The sequence below is a fragment of the Plenodomus lingam genome (genome assembly GCF_022343315.1).
Source record: "Plenodomus lingam strain CAN1 chromosome Unknown contig_23, whole genome shotgun sequence".
Taxonomy (NCBI): Eukaryota; Fungi; Ascomycota; class Dothideomycetes; order Pleosporales; family Leptosphaeriaceae; genus Plenodomus; species Plenodomus lingam.
The window spans coordinates 981935-1002402 of NW_027093940.1; the positions used below are offsets into that span (position 1 = coordinate 981935).

At 50.4% G+C, this 20468-nt stretch overlaps 6 protein-coding genes across 6 annotated transcripts; 2 read left to right on the top strand and 4 right to left on the bottom strand.

Moving 5' to 3' along the window:
- Positions 1–2390: 2390 nt before the first annotated feature.
- Positions 2391–4811, bottom strand: IAQ61_006056 (uncharacterized protein; the record flags this gene model as incomplete). Its single annotated transcript, XM_003835868.2, has 3 exons — positions 2391–4210; positions 4265–4435; positions 4496–4811. The coding sequence occupies 3 exons, from the start codon at positions 4809–4811 to the stop codon at positions 2391–2393; spliced, it is 2307 nt and encodes a 768-aa protein (XP_003835916.2).
- Positions 4812–5119: 308 nt separating this feature from the next.
- Positions 5120–5657, top strand: HSP10 (10 kDa heat shock protein; the record flags this gene model as incomplete). The annotated part of the gene is made up of 3 exons (XM_003835867.1): positions 5120–5122; positions 5256–5539; positions 5633–5657. 3 exons carry the CDS (start codon positions 5120–5122, stop codon positions 5655–5657), a joined length of 312 nt encoding a protein of 103 aa, XP_003835915.1.
- A 292-nt stretch (positions 5658–5949) lies between these two features.
- On the bottom strand, positions 5950–9212 carry IAQ61_006058 (uncharacterized protein). The gene is made up of 6 exons (XM_066097040.1): positions 8641–9212; positions 8546–8584; positions 8463–8495; positions 8283–8410; positions 8092–8185; positions 5950–8036 (listed from the first exon to the last, which is right to left on the bottom strand). The coding sequence occupies exons 1-6, from the start codon at positions 8842–8844 to the stop codon at positions 6129–6131; spliced, it is 2406 nt and encodes an 801-aa protein (XP_065953032.1). The 5' UTR covers positions 8845–9212; the 3' UTR covers positions 5950–6128.
- Positions 9213–9293: 81 nt separating this feature from the next.
- Positions 9294–12622, top strand: IAQ61_006059 (uncharacterized protein; the record flags this gene model as incomplete). The annotated part of the gene is made up of 2 exons (XM_003835864.2): positions 9294–10435; positions 10488–12622. Exons 1-2 carry the CDS (start codon positions 9526–9528, stop codon positions 12620–12622), a joined length of 3045 nt encoding a protein of 1014 aa, XP_003835912.2. The 5' UTR covers positions 9294–9525.
- Positions 12623–12958: 336 nt separating this feature from the next.
- On the bottom strand, positions 12959–13611 carry IAQ61_006060 (uncharacterized protein; the record flags this gene model as incomplete). The annotated part of the gene is made up of 3 exons (XM_003835863.1): positions 12959–13036; positions 13169–13281; positions 13503–13611. 3 exons carry the CDS (start codon positions 13609–13611, stop codon positions 12959–12961), a joined length of 300 nt encoding a protein of 99 aa, XP_003835911.1.
- Positions 13612–17512: 3901 nt separating this feature from the next.
- Positions 17513–19813, bottom strand: IAQ61_006061 (uncharacterized protein). The gene is made up of 2 exons (XM_003835861.2): positions 19135–19813; positions 17513–19052 (listed from the first exon to the last, which is right to left on the bottom strand). The coding sequence occupies exons 1-2, from the start codon at positions 19396–19398 to the stop codon at positions 18744–18746; spliced, it is 573 nt and encodes a 190-aa protein (XP_003835909.1). The 5' UTR covers positions 19399–19813; the 3' UTR covers positions 17513–18743.
- Positions 19814–20468: the final 655 nt, after the last annotated feature.

Below are 20468 nucleotides of genomic sequence, written 5' to 3' on the forward strand. Positions count from 1 at the left end.
AGTGCCATGGTGTCAGTGCCAGTGCCAGTGCCAGTGCCAGTGTCAGTGCCAGTGTGCCTGTGCCTGTGCCTGTGCCAGTGCCTGTGCCTGTGCCGGTGCCAGAGTGCCACCCAAGTCTGTCCTGTCCGAGCACGCCCAAGGCCCAACCGGCTAGTTGGCTAGTTGGCTGGTTGACTGGAGTGGGCGAATCAGCGGTCGTATTCCGTCGCAAGCGCCGATCGCCGTTTAAGGTGGAAGAAAAGTCAGCACCCTTGCACCCGAATTTCCTGTCTCGAGTTGGCCATGGCAGGCGAGCGAGAGGCGAGGGGCACTTGTCGCCCAACACACTTCTCACGGCTCACGCTCACTTGACACTCACCACTCCAGTCACCACTCAAACATGCAAACACACACGCTCTCTCCCTCTCTCCCTCATCAGTCTTGTGCTCGACTACTACAAGTACCATAGCACCCAAGCATACTCATCATTAGATACAAAACTCTCAATCCAGGGTAGAACCCTCTCGCAATAACCTGGTGCCTGGTCTGCACTCTGGCATCTTCTCGACAAGCCATGAGCCCACTTTGCCAGAGGCAGATGCCTACCGTAGCTAAAGTAAAGTACCGCCACTCCACCACTCCACTGAACGTGGTCATTTGCCCTCTCGACAACAAACCTTGCGCGTGTCCCCCATGTCCTCCTCCATCTGCCATCGTATTTCTACTTGTGCTTGTACAATACAGCACTCTAGCAAGCCGGATACAATAATCCGGCCCCACGCCACAATCTCACCAATGGCAATCAATAAGTAGTAGTAGCCAGAGCCAGACTCTAGCACGGTTGGCTTTGGCTTTGGCTCCACGCACACTAGAGTACTCTTACTCTACTCCCTTCCCTCTCATCTCAGATCAGCCGAGAGCGAGTTGACCCAGGGGTTCGCCGGCTCAATTGCCGGTCACGTGAAAGGGGTACCCTCGCCTTGTATCCTCGTCGAATCTCCGAACAGGCAGAACGGAGGCCATGTGCTGGTGTCCTGGTACTGTGTTTGTGTGTACTGTACTACAATCTGCCCTCCATCACCACATGGATTGACTTCCTTCAAACCCACCAACCCTCCGCACCCCTCCCCCCTCTCTGCTCCTCTCCCCTTTTCCCACACACATGACAAGCTGCCGCCCGCACTCTCCCACTTGGACGCACACCGTTTCTTTCCCTTCTTCGATGCGGCTCCCACTAGAGTCCGTACATCGCGGCACGCACAGATCATTCGATAAAGGTCCGCCCATGATCTCCATTGCAATCAAAAGAAAAATCTGGCCGTCACCGTCCCCACCCATCCACTTTCTCACACACCGCCACCGCCGAACAGGTTACCTACCAACAAACTCCACCCTCCTTTTCCCCCTCCCCTCTTGCCCATTTCTCCCCTGCCCAATCCAATCTCTCTGCCCTCCCACCTCCATCTCCCACCCCCGTACAACAGGCCCGCGTCTCACAACCCCCAACGCCCTGAAACAAAAACTCCTGTACTATACCTAGGCCCCACCCACTCATCAACTTGCTACAAGCCACCCGATTTCTTCTTCTTCTTCTTCTTCTTCTTCTTCTTCTTCTTCTTCTTCTTCTTCTTCTTCTTCTCGCAATACTAGGACCCCCCGGCGCCTGCACTTTGGTCGTCTTGATGCCATGCCTGCCCCTCTCCCCCCTCCAACATGGCATTTTTCCAGCTCTCATGGGCTTCTGCATCTCCCCCCTACACGCAACTTCCCACCCCTTGGGCGTTGCCAAGATATTTGGTGAGGGGGAGTGGAGTATTGAAGCGAGGGCGCGAAGTTGCACGTGCACGCTTCACGAGTCCATTGGAAGCATTTGGTCGGCGATCATCTGGCTTTCTTCTCTTCTTTCTTTTCTTCCTTTTTCGGGCCTGGCTGGGCTTTTGGCTTTGGGAAAAAAGAAAGAGTGGGTACTCATTCAGCGTTTTGCAAAGTTTTTTTTTACTACTAGGATCACGCACCTTTCGTTTGTTGGCTGGTTATCTAGGTATCCAACCGCCACCGTTCACCGTCGGGGAGTTGGGAGTTGGACTGCTGTGGAGAGGGCGAACATGTGTGCGTGCATGTACGCTATCAACCAAAGCACAGTCATCCATTCGATAGACGAGCACAAAGGAGTATGGCTATATTTTCATCATCATCATCATGAGAGAAGAACGAATGATCAACGTAATCGTTTACATATGCAATACTGTTAATACAATAGCCTTGATATCTACACAGCCTGAACGGATTATCATATCCCCCTTGTCCCTGTTTTGAACACAACAGTGACGTACACACAGCTACAAAATCATCCATACACCTCCCCTCATCACACCCTATCCACTCACCCCTTCCCCGTACTAATCCTCTGCTCACCCCCTCCCACGCCTAATACTCCCCTCCCGATCCTCCAACAAACTCTCCCGAAGCGCCTTCACCACCGTCAGCGGCACATCGCGCTTGCCGAACGGAATGCACTTGTAATGCATCTGCCATTCACACACGGCAGCAGGGGCGCCACGGCCGCGCGCCGAGACGTTGAGGGAGGGGAAGCCGACGAGGATTTGGGCGCCGGTGGCGGAATCGGTGCGGAAGAGGGCGGGGAGGGTTTCGTGTACGTCTACGGGTTTGGTGAGGCCGAGGGCGGCGGAGAGGAAGCGGCGGGCTTTGTGGCGAACTCGGTGGGATTTTGTGATTGTGAAGCTGGGGGTGGGCGGTGTTTCAGTGGGTTGGGTCTCAGCAGTCTGTTCCCCAGCGTCTTGCTCCCCAGCGTCTTGCTCCCCAGCGTCTTGCTCCCCAGCGTCTTGCTCCCCAGCGTCTTGCTCCCCAGCGTCTTGCTCCCCAGCGTCTTGCTCCTCAGCGTCTTGCTCTCCAGTGTCTTGCTCCTCAGCTTCTAGCTCCTTAGTGGTCCGCATTATAGCGGCCTGAACGCTAGCGACCTTCGCCTCAGTGGCCTGAATTAGAACGGCCTTCGCCTCAGCGTCTTGCTCCTTCATGGTCGCGTTCTCGGCAGCTTCGAGTATAGGCCGATCAAACGTGGTATAAAGGCGGAGGGTAAGCGTGTCATTTGTATGGTTCTTGATGCGGACCCAAAAGCGGCCGTCGAAGAGCTTCCATTCTCCCTCATCCGGCTCAGATTCGTTCCCGGACGAGGGCGGGAACACAATCGCTTCGCTGCCGCGCTGGAAGCCCTGGGGCTTTTGGCGCAGGAGGTAATATTCCTTGGGATGTGGACGACCTGGGGCAAGATTCACATCTGGATCCCCAAGAAAGGGGGACGCACGGTCTGGGACTCGCCACCAGACGCCGGAGGCGCAGAAGCTTGTGCGAGGTTTCTTCTTGCGGGGCTTCACCACGCTCTTCGTCTCTGTGAATTCGGGATAGACAAGTTTGATGGTTCCAGCAAGTGTATCGAGCGAAGCGGTGAGGCGTGGGCTGGTTATTTCGGCAATCCGTCTGATCAAGTAGTATGCGTTGTTGCTCGCTTCGTTCTTATCAGAGTCTGTCTCGATCGGGCGGTCCAGAAGTGCGGAGTAGGCCGGGAAACGGACGACAACGAAGCCAGTCTGGATATTTATCAGTAAATTGCACTTTTTGAACAGCTGTTCAGCATGGGCCTTGTGCGCCTCGACACGCTTCTGCATATGCAACGAGACCTTCACAAGATTCTTCGGACTCAAAGCCTTGGGAAGTCTGTGCTTTTGGAAGATGTGCCGTATAGCATTCCGCGCGGTAAGAGTCCGGATCTGGTTCGTCTTATCCTCAACCCAGGGCATGCATGCTTTCTTGCAGGTGGCAACGAGCCGCGCTTTCTCAAAGCCCAACAAAGGTCGGAGAATCTGGATGCCACCTTGCTCCACCACCAAGGAGGATGGATTGTCGGGACGAATTTTGGTGTAAGGACTGCCGCTATGATATAAGCCGTAGATACCTTCGCATTCCGGGATCCATTCACTGCCTTGTATGCCTTGTAGGCCTGACCGCAACCGGTTGTTCGCCAACCTCATGAGTACCGTCTCAGCCTGGTCGTCGGCGTGGTGCGCCACCAGTAACGCTGAGATGTTGTGGCTTCTGCAACTTTCACCCAACGCTTGATATCGAAGTCTGCGGGCTTCGGTTTCGAATCGTCGGTGATCGGAGGGATCGAGGTCGCTGGGCCATTCCAGTCGTAGTACGGTCGATGGCACGTCAACTGCACGTCGTCAGTGATGTGTGTGACCGACCAGCTCACAGTTAACCAGCATACGTTTCTGACGTAACTGCTCCGCGACCCATTCGGCTTCCTCTGCGCTGCCTGGCCGTGCGTTGTGGTCCACAATGAAAGCATGTGCAGGCGGTAGACCCGTCCTTCTTTTTCGTGCTCGGTAATAAAGAGTCATGAGGGCCATGGAATCAACGCCACCGCTGATAGCGAAACCTGGCATCCCCATTTAGCAACCCCCAACCCCCCCAATCTTGGCCACACAGGTCGACCTACCCAGCGGCGTTTGTTCCTTCGTAAGATTCCATCTTGTGAGGAGCACCTTTTTCAGTGCATCCCAAAATTCTTTATCCGTTATTCGCTGGCTCTCCAAAAAGCTGGACTTCTCCAAAGAGCTGGGCTTCTTGACAAAGCTAGGCTTCTTGAGAGAGCTGGGATTCTTGAGAGAGCTGGGCTTCTTGAAAGAGCTGGGCTTCTTGAAAGAGCCCGCCTTGTTCGAAGAATCATACCATCGTCTGTGGTTCAAGCCAGGACTGCGGATTGTCGCAAGCAAGGAGGTCTCCCTCAGCCTAGAGGCATTGCTTCTCAACATGTAAGCATTGGAACGTATTAATTGTTCCCCGACGAGAAGGTGAGAGGGCGAGAAGGCGAGAAACAGTTAAGTGTTACAATCAATTGTTGTTGCGTCGATTCTTTTCGGCGCTACAGGATCAGTTCCGAGGTATTCTCGCACGGACCAATTAACTTCTGGAAATTTCTAGGGTCTCACAACTTCTACTTGACCGTTGCGACCATAACTTCCCATTCCCACCTTTCGAAACCGCGCGCAGGCCCAAGATTCTTTCGTGATAAATTAATTCAAGTTCCCAATCGCCGTCCTTCAAAACCCTGCCCTTCACAATGGTAAGCTTCACAATTCCAATTCACAACAATTGACACACCTCTGCATGCATCCCGCAATATTCCACACCTCAAGGCTGAGCTTCCCTACATGCCACTACTGTTCCAACTGACATTTTCTCCCCCCACCTACTAGTCTACCATCAGATCCATCCGCTCCATTGCTCCCCTCCTCGACCGCATCCTCGTCCAACGCATCAAGCCCGAAGCCAAAACCGCAACCGGCATCTTCCTCCCCGAAACCGCAGTCAAAGAGCTCAACGAAGCCAAAGTCGTTGCCGTGGGTCCCGGCGCCCTCGACCGCGATGGAAAGAGAATCACACCTAGCGTGGCTGTGGGCGACAAGGTCTTGATCCCGCAGTTTGGAGGCAATCCGATCAAAGTGGGCGAGGAGGAATTGAGCTTGTTCAGAGATCATGAGTAAGTTCCTTTCTCTCTTGGACTGGATTTTGCTTGCATGGTGTTGTGAATTGTGTGTGGTTGGGATCTGGGTTGCTAATCCCTACATTTCAGGCTCCTTGCAAAGATCAACGAGTAAACACTTTGTCTCATCACTGCGTGGATGAATTGAAGCGATGTAATCGATAAACCTGTACCAATACCACCCTGCCACATTACAACTCCAACTCGCTGCTACCGTTTGACATGAGAAACAAAACGCTAGCATGCACCTTTGGGGTTGGTTGGCATATACAAAAATCTGTTTCTTCTATGTGGAAAACTAGCGGCTTATGAAGCTTTGTGTTACTGTGTAGTTATACCAAAAGGAGGTGGCAGTGGTGGTGGAAGAGGAGACAACGAGGATGAAGACATGAAAAATGAATCTCTGCTCTATTTTATCGTGCATACAAGACCAAATATGGGAAAGCTCGTGCTTATTATTACTCGGAAAAACATTACACGCTGTTACGAACCAGTCGCTCTAGCAGGACTTTCCCATTCAGAAGAGCTGTTCATGACTTCAACCACTTCCAACAAGCCATCTGGTGATAGGCGGTGCATTGACCGCTCACCATGCCGAATTACCTCCACCACTACCCCACGGCCTCCCACTACCCTGCGTCTGAAGTTGGTCATACGCACCATGTGCTCCACCCTGCGCACCCTGATCATACCCGCCATACCCACCCTGTGGCTGCTGTGGTTGCGGATGCCCATAATTCTCATACCCCTGCTGATACTGCGTTGACATCGTATAGCTAGGCTCCACACCCTGTCCTCCCGAGTAGTATCCTTGCTGTCCATAGCCTCCCGAAGGAGCAACATTGCTGTACTCGGCTGGTGGTTGGTAGCCTTCGCCTTGATAACTGGACGGGTAGGGTTGGAAGGTGCCCCATTGTGATGGCTGAGGGGAGGGCGGAGGTTGATAGCCGCTTGCGGGACCGCCAAAGTCGTCGTCCACTTCACGCGTCTTGCCACCGCCAGTGAAGCTGTTGAGTGCGCTGCCTAGGCCGCCAGGGAGTTGGCTGGTGAGGGATCCAAGTAGGCCTCCTGGACCACCAGCGCTAGAACTAGAATGATGGTGGCTGGGTTTGCTGCTATGGCTGCTGCTGGAGAAACCCTGGATACCTGCCGCGCCGTGGCTGTGGCCATGAGAGTGGTCGTTGCTTCCCAGGTGGTTCTTACCCTCCTTTACAGACTCGGAAGACAGGATAACGTTCAGGTCTTTGCCATGGTAGTTGTGCGCCCACTTCTTGACGACTTCGAACATGTTGACGTGGACTTCGCAACGTGAGTCGCGAAGACTGGGGTGGTGGAATACACGCATGCAGTCATTTAGGACCTGGTCGACTGGGACGTCAGGGTGGTCCCATGCGTAGATGACACGAGGTGCGACGAACTGCAAGATAGCCACAGCGACTTGGCCAGCAGGCTGGTTCAGGATGTTGGAAAAGTGGTCCTTGGATAGCATGCTATGTGTAGGATTGGTGGAGTATGGATCCGTCCAGACTTCAAACTGATGCTTTGCAGCGGAGTCAATGACAGCCGAAGACCCGCTCTTGAGCTGGTTGGATGCAGACTTGATGATTGGCAGAATAAAGGGTGCGAGCAGAGACATGACGAAGAGCGTGACACGCTCGGTAACGGTCTCGATGAGCTTCTCTAGACCGGGTATCTTCGAAATGATGGCCGAGATGCTGCGCACGACATTGTCTCTGAACACTAGAATTGGGTAGATCTTAGGGATGATGGTAGCAGGATCCGTATTTGTACCTGGGATATCAGGGCCTGGCGGTCCACCCACAGAGCCTGGTGGCGCGGCAAAGTTATCTTGCTGGTAACCATCATGATCTCCCGCACGAGATCCAAAGCTTTCGTAGCCTCCACCTCCAGAGCGCGCATTAGCGGCAGCTTGGGCATCGGATTGTGCTTGCAGGTTCTGCGCTTGGCTGATGAGATTACCAGTACCGGGGATCTTGCTGAGAGCATCAATCAAGCCACTGCAGGCATCAGACTGACCTCCCGGACCTCTCTTGCCACTTGTATTGTTCTGTACCGCATCGATCAGAGCAGTGTTTACCTCATCGATTTCAGTCTGCGTGATGTGGTCGTTTGCTTCTCCTAGTACGGAATGAAAGAAGTCTACACCTCCAAAGGTACCTGTTACAAGAGGGAAGGTGTGTTGGCCATGGAGGTTAATGCCAGCATGAGCACCAACGTGGGGGAATACGTTCGTGTAGCCCAGCTCACGCAGCACTAGCTCTACGTAATTGGTATGCGCTCCAAAGTCCTCGAGGCAGTGAAGGCCTTGCCCAAGACAGCGAAGCGCTTCTGATAAATCTTCCTCTCTGCCTCGTTGATCAGATGGGCCATGGGTGTAGAGGCGGCCAAAATGAATGGCGCGTGCGAAAGAGAACTTGACATAACCTGCTGAGGTCGCCCAACCGCCTTGCTCATTGGCAATATAATTCTTCATGCCTGGGGAATGTCAATATGGCCATGCATGTTACAACGATTTTATACCCATATACCTGTTTGTGGATCCACTGCCAACTCGGCGTCTGAAACGGGGCCACGAAGACGTGGATCATACTTGCGTGCATCCTCACCGTCGGCGTAGTCTTTCTACAAAATTGTTAGTATCAATGTCCTTTTCCCATGGATCAGGACTACTCTACAGGATTATCTACGACTATGTTAGTTTGGCTACTTCCAAAAGGACAAGGACTTACCGATGTGCTCTTCAGGTCGGTACACTCCCAATCTCTCAGCAGTGACCTCAAACTCTCCAGTGGCGTAGCCAAAGGACATGAACGATAGGACCCAAACAAGAACACGAATTGTCTCGCCCTGGATTTTTTCAGCGATTTCAACCTATTCAACTCTTGTCATGATAATCTACCTGAACTTTTGCCAAGGTACCGACGTCCACAGCCTATGAAGTTTAGTTTACAGTAGTGTTGTAGTGGAAACCTTCTGCCATACCTGGGAGTAGTCTCGCAACCAGTTACCAAAGTAGACTCGCTGCACCGCTGATCAGTCTCGGATAAGCGACTCAGTCCTCGATCATATCAGCGCACCTTGATCATGTTTGACTTCCACTTGTGTCCCTTCAAGCAGGCAACCGTTGCAAGCATATCCTCGATATCGCCATGGCGCCAGTTCTGCCCTTCGATCTTGGAGATGGAAGCGATGTTTCCTGCGCCAAAAGCGTCGGCTCCTGCGGGTAACAATACCAGGAGCGCAATGGCAACAAGCAGGAAGTGTGTAGAAGTGAGGCCCATGACTGCAGTGTCAGACGAAGTATCGTGAGGGAGAGAGTGTAAAGTCGAAGAAGAATCAAGTAGGGCTTTGCAACAGACTATTTGCGCACCACAGTCAGCTGTTGAAGGTCCTGCACCGCCCGACTTATGACGTGTGGCGTTTTCCTGGGAAGGAGGGGCTGGTGGTCCCACAAAAGCGACCTAACAACCACAGAACGATTTCATGATGCCGAAATACCGAAATAGCATCTACCGGTAGATACAATACGGCCACAGCGGCTTCGCAGATCATTGAAGTGCCCGACACTGTCCCTCCAGTGAGGCTTTGCTGTCTCCTGTACCGATCGCTTGCGCCACATTCACTTACCCCACTTTTGAGCGCAGGCGAGCTGGAGCGGTGCAAGGTTGCGGCTGAGGAGTCCTCCAGGCGACAGTGCTTGCTTATACTTTGACAATAGAGTTGGGCTTATGTGATTCGCAGGCGACAAAATGTCCCTGACGTTACCTATGTGTTGTATATTGCTGCTGCCTGGCGCCTGACGATGACGAGCGAGTGCCTTGGAAATGCATTTGGGCTCAAAGCACGTACGATACCCACAGGCGGTTGCCTCCCCGTTCTGACACTCTATTCACAAATCCTTATCCACCAGACTGACTGTCCATCGTTTCAACGTGCTATTATTGTTCAGACAGTGAGTGGGCATGGGGACGACAATTCCGGATTCTCTCGTCATCGAAACACTTCAGTCCCAGGAAGTGACGGCGTGCGAACTTGAAGACTCTCATTTCCAACTCCCCATTCGGAGCTCGCATGGCAAAATGTATCCAGTGATCTTCGAGGAAGAGATCCTGAGGTCTAAAGGAAGTACGGTCCGTGCGGACGTGGACAACAATGACTTGACAGGCTCATGGGAGAAGATTAATATATCCTTCCATCACCAACCTCACCATTTTAGTGAAGGAGAGAGTATACCAAGTAAAAGAGCCTCATGGCCTCTTATGGAGGACCACGACAAGTTCTACGACAACATCATCGCGGGAGATTTTGCGGCCATCGAAGCAGCACTAGATGTCCACACCAACCTTGAGCGTGAGAATGACGATGGCATTACACCGTTGGTTCTTTCAATAATACACTCACAGTTTGATATCATCCGCCTGCTCCTCGAGAAGGGTGCCGAAGTTGACCATCCAGTTGACGGAGTACCACCAATCGTGCACGCCGTAGAGAACGCCAACAAAGGGCCGCGAGTCATGCAACTGCTCATGGATCATGGCGCTGATCCACGGATAGTTTCAGGGCGGGACAATTTGAATGCTCTGCATTGGGCCACCGTATTCGGCACGGTTGATGCTGTAAACTTCTTGGCCGGTATCGGCCTAGACTTGAACAGCATTTGTTCGATGGGAAGAACACCGCTGACATTGGCTGCTGAGAGGGGACACACTACTATTGTGAAGTTGCTCTTAGCCAAGGGTGCCGAGCTTGCAAAGCAGAGTTATAACGGTGGCACAGCCTTGACCTGGGCGGCTAATTATGGTCATCTGGATACCGTCAAGTATCTGCTGGAAGAGGGTCTGGATGTCAACCACTTGGACAGCGCAGGTCTTAGTGAGTCCACATGGTCCCTTAACATTACTTTTACTGTCAATAACACTACCAGCCGCACTTTGGGTTGCAAGCAACGCCGGTCACGTCCAAACCGTAGAGTTCCTCATCTCCAAGGGCGCAGACATCAACTGTGTGAGCATTGATCCAAAGGGCATCACACCTGTCTCTACATCAGCTCGTTCAGGTCGCACTGATGTAGTTCGTGCTCTGCTTCGGAATGGTGCCGATCTTGAACTTCCTGACCATGCTGGAATCAGAACGCTGGAAGCAACAATGACGGCCGGCCATATGGACACGGTCAAAGTCCTATTGGAAGATCTTGGAAGCCCCGGATATCCAAAAGACAGCCTAGCATTGCAGATAGCAATGGCAGATACACGCAATTGTGCGGTGTCGCTGATGGCTGCATGCTCTCTCGTGTTCCCACATGTTCAACCACGACCCAAGGAGCAGGGGGATGTTGCCTGGATAGATTGGGTGTTGCAGCTAGGTGGGAATTTGGTGAGACCAAAGGCCATATCCATCATGTTGCACGTAGCACTCACAAGTCAGGATGGGAAAGTAGTAGAAGAGCTGCTTCGCCTAGGTGCTGATCCAAACATGTTCCTACCTGGGAGACGTGGTCAAACGCCACTAGCAATCGCTATCGGGCTATGTGACATCGATCTCGTTGGCAAACTACTCATGCATGGGGCCGATCCTGTTGGTCGTGTAGACCGATACGCTGAAGATGACGAAACTGCATTGCAACAAGCTGTTGTTGTGATGGGGGACGGCAAAGACATTCACGACAAGGCAGCGATAGTCAATCTCCTGCTAACCGACAAACGTTGCAAAGTTAATCAAGGAGAGAGCACCCGCTACACCGCGTTTTCAATGATACTCCGTCAAGCCGGTGACTGGGAAGATGGAATTGTAAAGGACTTGGCACTTCGCATGGCCGATGTCAGTTCGGATGTCAATAGCGAAAGAACAAGCACTGGCTCTACACTGATGCATGTCGCTGTCAATCGCAAGTGTCGAGGCATGATCGATGTCCTCTTAGCGAAGGGTGCAGATATCAATGCGAAGGATGACATGGGACTGACTCCGTTTCTTTGCATCTGCTTCAGCTCTACGACGATGCTTCCCTTCCTTGTGGAACGAGGTGCAGACCCGTCTGCAAAAGACGAGCAAGGTCACTCGGGACTGCATATTGCTTCCATGACTGGCAGAATTGAGAATATGCAATACCTGCTCGACATCGGGCTGAACATTGAAGACACTACTTCAGACGGCCACACTCCCCTCCTCACAGCCCTCACCTCGGATCAAGAAGATGCCGCCCTATGGCTCATAGACCACGGCGCCTCAACAAGCATCACATCCTGCCACGGACAACGAACAATCCTCCACCACGCCGCACGCCGCCACATGAACCGCGTCGTCGCCTCCCTCCTCTCCACCACCCACTCGACCAACCACTCGGCCACCATCAACCTCCGCGACGACATGGGCCAAACCCCCCTCTCACTCGCCTGCTCAACCACCGACTCCCAAGCCCTCGCCCGCTCCCCCCACGCCCTCCACGCCCTCCTCTCCACCCTCCTCTCCCACGGCGCCGACCCCCAATCCCAAGACAATACATCCACCACCCCGCTCCACCACGCCCTCCGCACCGCAAACGACCCCGCAGCCCTCCTGCTCCTCACCTCCACACCCAACCTATCCCTCCCCACCGCAGACGGCACCACACTCTTACACCTCGCCGCAAAACACCGCTGCATCCGCTGCACACGCTTCCTCCTCTCCCACGGCGCAAACATCGACGCCCGCGACGCCAACGGCGCTACACCCCTATCCACTTGTGCCTGTACGCTCAGCGCCGTGCTCCTCCTCGATGCGGGCGCAGATATCGAGCATAGGGATGACAGGGGCTGGACGCCGTTGCGGTCTGCGCTTGAATCGGGCTGTTTGCGCATGTTTGACGTCTTGTTGCAGCGGGGCGCAGATTTGGGGGCGAGGGAGGTGGAGGAGATGGGCGGATTGGATGTCTTGGGGAGGGTGAGGAGGGTGGGGTGGGAGGATGGGCGGAGGATACAGGTGTATTTGGGGGTGTTGGCGGGGGTTAGGGAGGATGCGAGGGTGGAGGGGGCGGGGAGGGGGCGGGGAAAGAGTTTGTTTGGGGTTGGGGAGGTGGTAGGGTAATAGGGGAGGGGGGTTGGTTTGAGTGTTGTTTGAGGCTTGGTTGTTTGGATTCGAGCCTTTTGGAGTTGGAGGAAGGCGTTGGTTGATTTGTTGGGTATGGCAGGATAGGGTAGGGGGGTTTTTTCTGGACGAATGGCGAGGATGGTGGACACATACTATGAGCATACATACGCAATGAAACATGTCATTTCCTCGTGTGAAACTTCCACCTGTCAAATACCAGTTTCGTGAAGTGACGAGTCCTGAATGACGCCTACTCACACCACCAGCATACATTATGAATCATATTCCATCCCAGCCGCATCCTCAGCATGTCGACATCCCAACCAAATCCGACTACTGCTTCCGCACCTTCTCAGCCTCCTTCTGCAAAACCTTGATATCCTGGCCCGTCTCCGCACGATCCGCCTTGACCTACAAACACACACTGTATCAGCAAACCATCCCGCCAGCACATCAAGCCACATATCCGACATCGCCCGCCCTCCATTGGGAGGAAGGCAGGTACATGGCTTTGGGTCAAGGCAAGAAAGGGATACAACGTACAGCCGCTTCACCGTCACTGGCTAGACTCTCCTCCCAGTGGGCTTTCCCTTCCTTTTGCTTCTGCAGCTGTTCGCGCTTCTTCTGCTCGATTTCTTCGGCGCGGCCTTCGTTGTCTGGGGGTGGGATGTGTTAGCTTGGATGTTCTTCCGGGAGGGGGAGGGGTGGTGGTTGATGCTGTGTATGGCGGGCAGCTTCCCATGAGGTGAGGGTTTGGGAATCCGGCAGGGCGATGTTGTGCTATGTAAACAAAGCACACGCCCCTACACATCACCCAACCCATAGGTAACCCGCATCAACACCACACAAGCCCAGATAAAACAGAAAGACCACCTACGCAAAGCCGATTCCTTGCCTACAGCACACACCCTCGACTGTGCAAACCCAGCGCGCTGCATCACCAGCGGGGAGCAGCGACGCGTCGCAAAGGCACGGAGCGCGGACATGTTCGAGACGCGGGGGATGATGAGACGAGGTGAGGTTTCGAAGCGGTCGGTGGTAGAAGATGGGAGTGGGGGGTGAGTTGCGTTGTATGTGTATGTGTGTATGTGTGAGAAAGAGAAGAAGAAGGGGATCGTAGTGTCTATTCTTCTCAACAAGAAAAGTAAGGAAGAAGGTACCGGTAGGGCAAGTATGTTCTAGCAAATCCATTAGCTCAATCTGCAACATGCAAAAATTCCATCCTTTCCATCCCCATCCCCATCCCTCTCCCCGATCAATCCGCACCACGCCCGTACCACCACCAGCACACCAACTCACCCCTGCGTATTGTCCAATTCAGCGTTCTTCTTCACAGAAAAAAAAATTGTTTTTGAGATGCGAAGAACACGAGGAGGAAAAGGAAGCAACCCCCTCCCCCCCCTTTCCCCCCAAAGCTCCCCTAGCTTCGTCGATGCAGTGCGATGCTGTGCTACGTCATCGAAGCGCGGCGAAGGGGGGGAATGGGCGGACGGCGTTAACGTGATCCACCACCGAGCGCCCACCCCCACCGAGCGCCCACCAACACCAAAATCACTAAATTTTCAACACTAAATTTCTTAACAACTATAGCACCTATTAATAACGCGCTTGTAGTAATTAAATCCTTAACTCTTAGAGAAGATTTTATATACTTAGAAATAGTAGAAAAGTATAGTTACTTATAGTTAACTTTATCTAAATACTACTAGAAAATTTAGTAAGTATATATTACTACTTTACTAAATAGTTAAATACTTAATACTATATAAGAAAGTAAGCTTATAGAGTATATTAAAGAGCTTTATAAGTAAGGATTACCCCCTATATAAACTATTATTTAAAATTTTATAACTAAAATAATAGGGAATCTAGTAGGTAAAAATTAGGTATAGTACTTTATTAACTGCTATAATATTAATCTTATCTCCTATTAGGCTACTAGGCTTAATTATAACTACTTTAAAGCTAATTCTACCTTTAAGTATAGCTTATACTTTAAGCTTTTATACTAAAAAATAGAGTAATATAATATTAAGAGTTAGTATATCTATAATATAAATAAGAAGGGTTTTCTTATTAAAGTACTATTAAAAACTAAATATATATTTAATAAGAGTGCCTATAAGTAAAGAAAGATTAGAGCTATACTCTAGGATAGTAATAGGGAGTAGATTACTACTATAGCTTATATATACGCTAATAGTACTACTTTTACTCTTACCCTTATTTATTAGTCCTAATCTAGAGCTCTATAGGATACTTAGTTATAAGATTTTAACCTATTATAATACTAAGCTTTCTTTATAGGATTACTAAGTAGGTAGATAAGCTATACCCTAGGGGTATCCTAGCTTAAGGAGGTGTTTAATTATAAGATAAAAGCTAAAGCTTATACTTTATACTAGCTCCTTATCCTTAATAGCTATAGATTTTATATAATAATAAAGTTTATTAAGTACTATAATAAATATAAGATCTTACTTATAATATATCCCCCTTATAGCACTTATACCCTTTAGCTACTTAATATTATAGTATTTGCTCCCTTTATAGCTTTATATAAAGCTTAACTATCTAGTTTTCTAGATAGCTCCTAAGGGCTTATAAGTATTACTAAGAGGGATTTCTACTAGTTATTTAATACTATATAGAGTAATACCTTTAAGAAAAAGCTAATATTAATAGCTTTTAAAGTAATAGGTATCTTACTACTTAACCCTAATATTATCCTTTTAAGGTTTAAAGCACCTATAAATAATAGTAACTAGCCTTCTTTAAGTAATAGTATAACCTTAATATTAAGTATAAGTAATTAGAGAAAGATAGAGTAGTTACTCTATAATACTATAATTAATATCTATAATAAATAGTTAAAGAAGCTTAGCTAGATAATCTATACTATATTAGTAAGAAATACTTTACTTAACTATAAAAATAAACACCTAAGGGCTACCTTAGCTAATAAGAAGAAGTGTAGGAAGTGTAGTAAACCTCTATTATTACCCCTTAATAATAATTATAGTAGTAGTACCTAATTTATTTTACTATTAAAGGTAGAGTAAGTGTTTAAGCTTTAGAAGTAAAAGAACCTTAAAGAATAGGAGCTATAATACTAAAAAAGTAAGGTAATTAAGCTTTATAAGTAATAAAAGCTTACTAAAGCTTAACTTATAAAGAAGTATTACCTAAATTAAGTAATTACTAAGAAGAAATAAGAGGAGAAAGCTACCTAAAAAGCTACTATATATAATAAGTAGAAAACTACTAAATAACTAGAAAAGTAACTCTAAAATAATATTAAAATATCCTAAATAAGTAAGAAGTAAATCCTTAAGCCTCCTACTATTATACTAGCTAAAGTAGTTAATAAGGAGCTAGTAGAAGAGGATATAGTAGTAGAGGCAACTTTATAGCGTAGGCGCCTAATTAGACCCCCTAAAAAGCTACTTATATAATCTAAAATATTTAATCTACTCTAATAGATCTAATAATTACAACTCTAAGAAATCTTATAATAATAGCTATTATAGGTGGCGCAATATCCTTATTTAGTGGGTGGTGGATTTTAGTGTTAGTGGGCGCTCGGTGGGGGTGGGCGCTCGGTGGTGGATCACGTTAGTGGGTGGGGTGGGGTGGGACCTGCATCATCATTTATCGTCATTGTCATCATCATCGCAAGCGTCATGACTGGGCTTCACGGTGCGTACTGTGCTCTGTGGACTGTGTATGTGTGGTAAATTGGAATTTATAAATATATAAGCACCAGCATGTATACTCTTGCGTGGTACTTGAATCTCGGATTCTTTGGTTGGGTGGTAAACACTAACACCTACAATCAAGCCAACGCCGACATGAACATTTGAACACCAACACCAACACCAAGCATGAACACCAACGCCAACTACCATTACACCCACCCACACAATCCCACCAAAAGAAAAGTTATTTCCCACATCCAACCACTTTTTCCTTAACTAATAATAGTAGCACTGCCCCTGTAACCCCAGATAAATTCCCACCCACCCAGAACCAATTCCAATCCTACTCTTCTCAGCCAACTATCATTACTCTTCTACTCTTCTTAGCCAACTATCACTTAGGAAACAAATCAACCCCCCTTTTTTCTGTCATAACAAGAACCAGACCATAAAACATCACCATGATAGTTTCATGTACGGTAGTACATCGCTCTCCTATAACAGACGTGCAGCTATAAACTACACCCACAAGCCACACCCACTCCCGTACCTTGCATCAAACATCAACCAAGCCCAACAATACGCATAAAACGACCCCAGCATCAAACACTGTGCTACATTCTATTCTATTCCATACAAAGCTTAGGTCAAGCGATTAGACATCTAGGTTTGGGAAGTTGATCAAGTGTCTGGTGGATATCTCCAGTGTTTGTCTCTACTCTACACTTCTACCTGCCCTCTTCCCCCCTCCCTATTAACCCACCCATCCCCACAATCTCTCTTCTCCCACTGATAATCTCTGCCTCTCGACCAAAACCCTGCAAGACCCTGCATCTACCTACCCAAGACGCACGCCTGTGCTAAACCATACCCCTAAGGAGACCAGCCCACATACACCAACCCACGTGCGGTAAAAATAAACCCACAGGTGCATTTTCATATTAGCATGTGCTTGTGTTGGTGTGGCGGTTTATTAAGGCGGCTGTGTGTTTTTTTCGCTGCTTATAATGGCTTGGGTGAATGTGAATGAGAATATAAGTACAGATACAGATGTAAAAATGGTACTGGGAAGGGGGAGGGCAGGGAGAGAGAGGAAGAGAGGGTGGCCTTGTCCAAATCTACATTTACTCATCTTTATATACTTACTCATTTTTATACTCTTATCTTTATATACCTACTCACTCTTACCTATATACACCTACTTACCCACACACTCATCCTCCTGCACCCCCAACCCCACGCCCCTTTCCTCCCAAACCAACACCAAATCCCACATTTCACATAAAAGTCCCAATTTCATCTCACAAAAACGTTTCAAAACCTTATCAGTAAGCACCATGGATAATAGGACGAAGTTGTGATTTCGATAACCTGGGGCTATGTGTATGATCCGAAGAAGCAAAAACACACTTCACAAGACGAAGCATGTGCAACTCCTATCCGTGTTAAATTGAAAACCCCCCAAAAAAGGAAAAGGAAAGCAAAAAGAAAAGAAAAAACACCCACCCATATTCCTTGCTCGCCCCGAATAAAGACGACCAGGAAGAAAGGGCAAAGAACAGGCGGCGAAAAATGGGAAAACAGAAAAAAAAAGACCAAGCTTATAACATTCCAGAAAAGATCAGAGATACAAACGCGCAGCCGTGCTCTCCGTCGGCGAGTGGCTGCGTCGTCTTTGGGTAGGTTTGGAAGATTTCCTCATACAAGGTGGAAGAAAGGAAACAGAGACGAACGAAACATAAGCCGGCGCCAATGACTGCGTAGAATCATCCCAGCGTCGTACAAAAAGAGGTTGTAAGACAAGATGCACCCAGAGAGCGAAGAATTCCGACCATGACACCCGACGCTCCGACAGCCCATCTCGCCTCTGCAAGATTGCTGCGCCCACAAAATGGTATACCGACCGCTTTGAAAACCGAAGAGACCAATCCGCACATAAGAAATCTACCCATTGTAGTGGCGCCAAAAGAGGCAAGCCGGGCAAGAGACAACGTACGAGCTTGAAGACAAGGGAAACGCTACAGAACACCAGAGAGAGAGTCTGTAACCAAATATTTGTCTCGACTCTGTGAACAACACCGTGACTGATGGAACCGAGGGATGCTGACCCAAAACACCGTAATGTGCAAGACCGCCGTAAAATGCGTTACGCGCTCCCAGAGGCAAAAAGACCAAGACGCTCTATCCGGATAAATATGTAATTTCGCAAAGTGGCAACGCCGTCATCGGTCAGTGGTATACCCAGATTTGGAGAAAGATATCGTAGATTTGTACAGTGGAGAGTCGATAGTATAGACGTATGATCCTCCCGAGGATATCAAGAAGGAAGAAGATGAAATCCTGGTAGCCACTAGCCCGACCACGCCGACGACGTCGCCATGCCAGCCGAACAGAACGCTTGGCCTCGGGCCTGCGAGGGCTTACCAGCGTCGCGACATGAACTGTTGCTGCATCTGTCGGTTGGGCGAGACGGATGGTGGTGGGCTGGCAACAGCGCGAGTCGAGGGGTCGACAATGGGAATGGCATTGCGGGTGCGCTGGGCTAGTGGCTGGTGGAGCTTGGTCTGGGTCGCGTTGGTGGGTTGGAATGCCGAGGGCGTGTAGGGGTTCGGGGCGGAAGAGAGGACAAAGGAGGGAGTGGGCTGTAGTTGATGCTGCAGAGGCGACTGTTCGGGCGAGCCGCTCGAGAGGGAGGAGCGGTCTGAGCCAGACGAGTGAATGGACTGCAGCTGTTCATCGAGTGTCAGCGCCGTCTTCTCGCACGTACAACGATGGCGGCGGGTAGCCGACGTCGTGGGCCAAGCGACTTACATCGTCCTCGGTGAGCAAGTGAAAGGGGCAGAACATCTCATCATCCTCGATATCAAACGAGCGTGCGGCCTCGAAGTCCCGCTTGAATGCGATGGTCGTGGGTGGTTCGACGTTGAACTCTTTGGGGGTGCGGACTTGGCGGAACTGCTTGTTGTTTTGTTGGGCCGAGATCCTGGGCGCCCTCCGCGATCGGTGGTGGTTGTGCGAGTGGGCGTTGAGGTGCTGGGAGTGCTGCTGCGCGCCGTAGTTGAAGAATTGCGACATGTTGGCGAGGTGTGCAGTTGGAAGCAGATGAGATGGGAAGTCGTGGGGGAGGGGGGGGGGGGGGTGGTTTGGCTGACGGACGGGTGGGGTGATGTTGAGCTAGGCGGCGATGACAACAAAGGCGGAGAGTAAGGGGCGCGTTGTCGAAAGAAAGGGTTTCGGTGAGGTGGAGAGGCGGGTGTGAGAGGGTTGCGATAGTTTGCAGAGAGTCAGTCGAGATGTGGGTGCGGCGAGTTATTAACTAGTTGGTTGGGATGGCGAGGTTGGAGATGTCTTTGAATATGGGGAGGGGGGTTGTTCAGTGTGTGTGTGTGTGTGTGTGTGTGTGTGGAAGAAGGCGAGAGGAGAGAGCGAGAGGTGGGCAATTGGACAGGGCGATTCTCCCTCATGGTGTGGCCGGCCATGGTCTGTGCTCGGAGGGACCCACTGTTTCGCGCGGTTTCACTGGCCGTGACAGCGCTGTGGAAGAGGGACTGTTGCCACCGCATCAGGCCCCATTGGCTCTAGCTTGTTGTCTGTGCTGTGCTGCCCCCTCGAGACGAGAGGAGAGAGACTGGCTGGTTGGACAAGATGGAGGCTGGAGGCTGGAGGCTGGAGGCTGCATTCGAACCTTGAGCACCGCTGCAGCACACAGAAAACAGCCGGGAGCACATGCGTCGAAAGAAGAAGAAAAAGGGCATCAGCATCTGGTCCAGAGTGCAGTCTCACGCAGTGGCAGTGAGGCAGTGGAACGCACTGCTGCTTCCTTTTCGCCATCCTCTCACCCTCTGTGCTCACACACGGGTGGGCGGGGAATATTGTATACCGTAGTAGGCAATGGGAGCGTGAACCCTGAAGGCCAGGGCGTGAGCGAGGCGTGAGCAGCAGAGATGGGCATGGGGCGGCCATTGTCAAACGACGCTTATGCGACGCAATCCACGCTAGAACCTGCCCGGCCCAGAGCCAGCTCACAGCCTCGATGGGCTTTGGGTGGGCTGGCAAGTGACCCCTCCTCCCCTCCTCCCCCCTCTCAGGAGCTGACCGCTTGACTGTCCTGACCTGCAGCGCCCGTCGTCCAGGGGAATGCATGC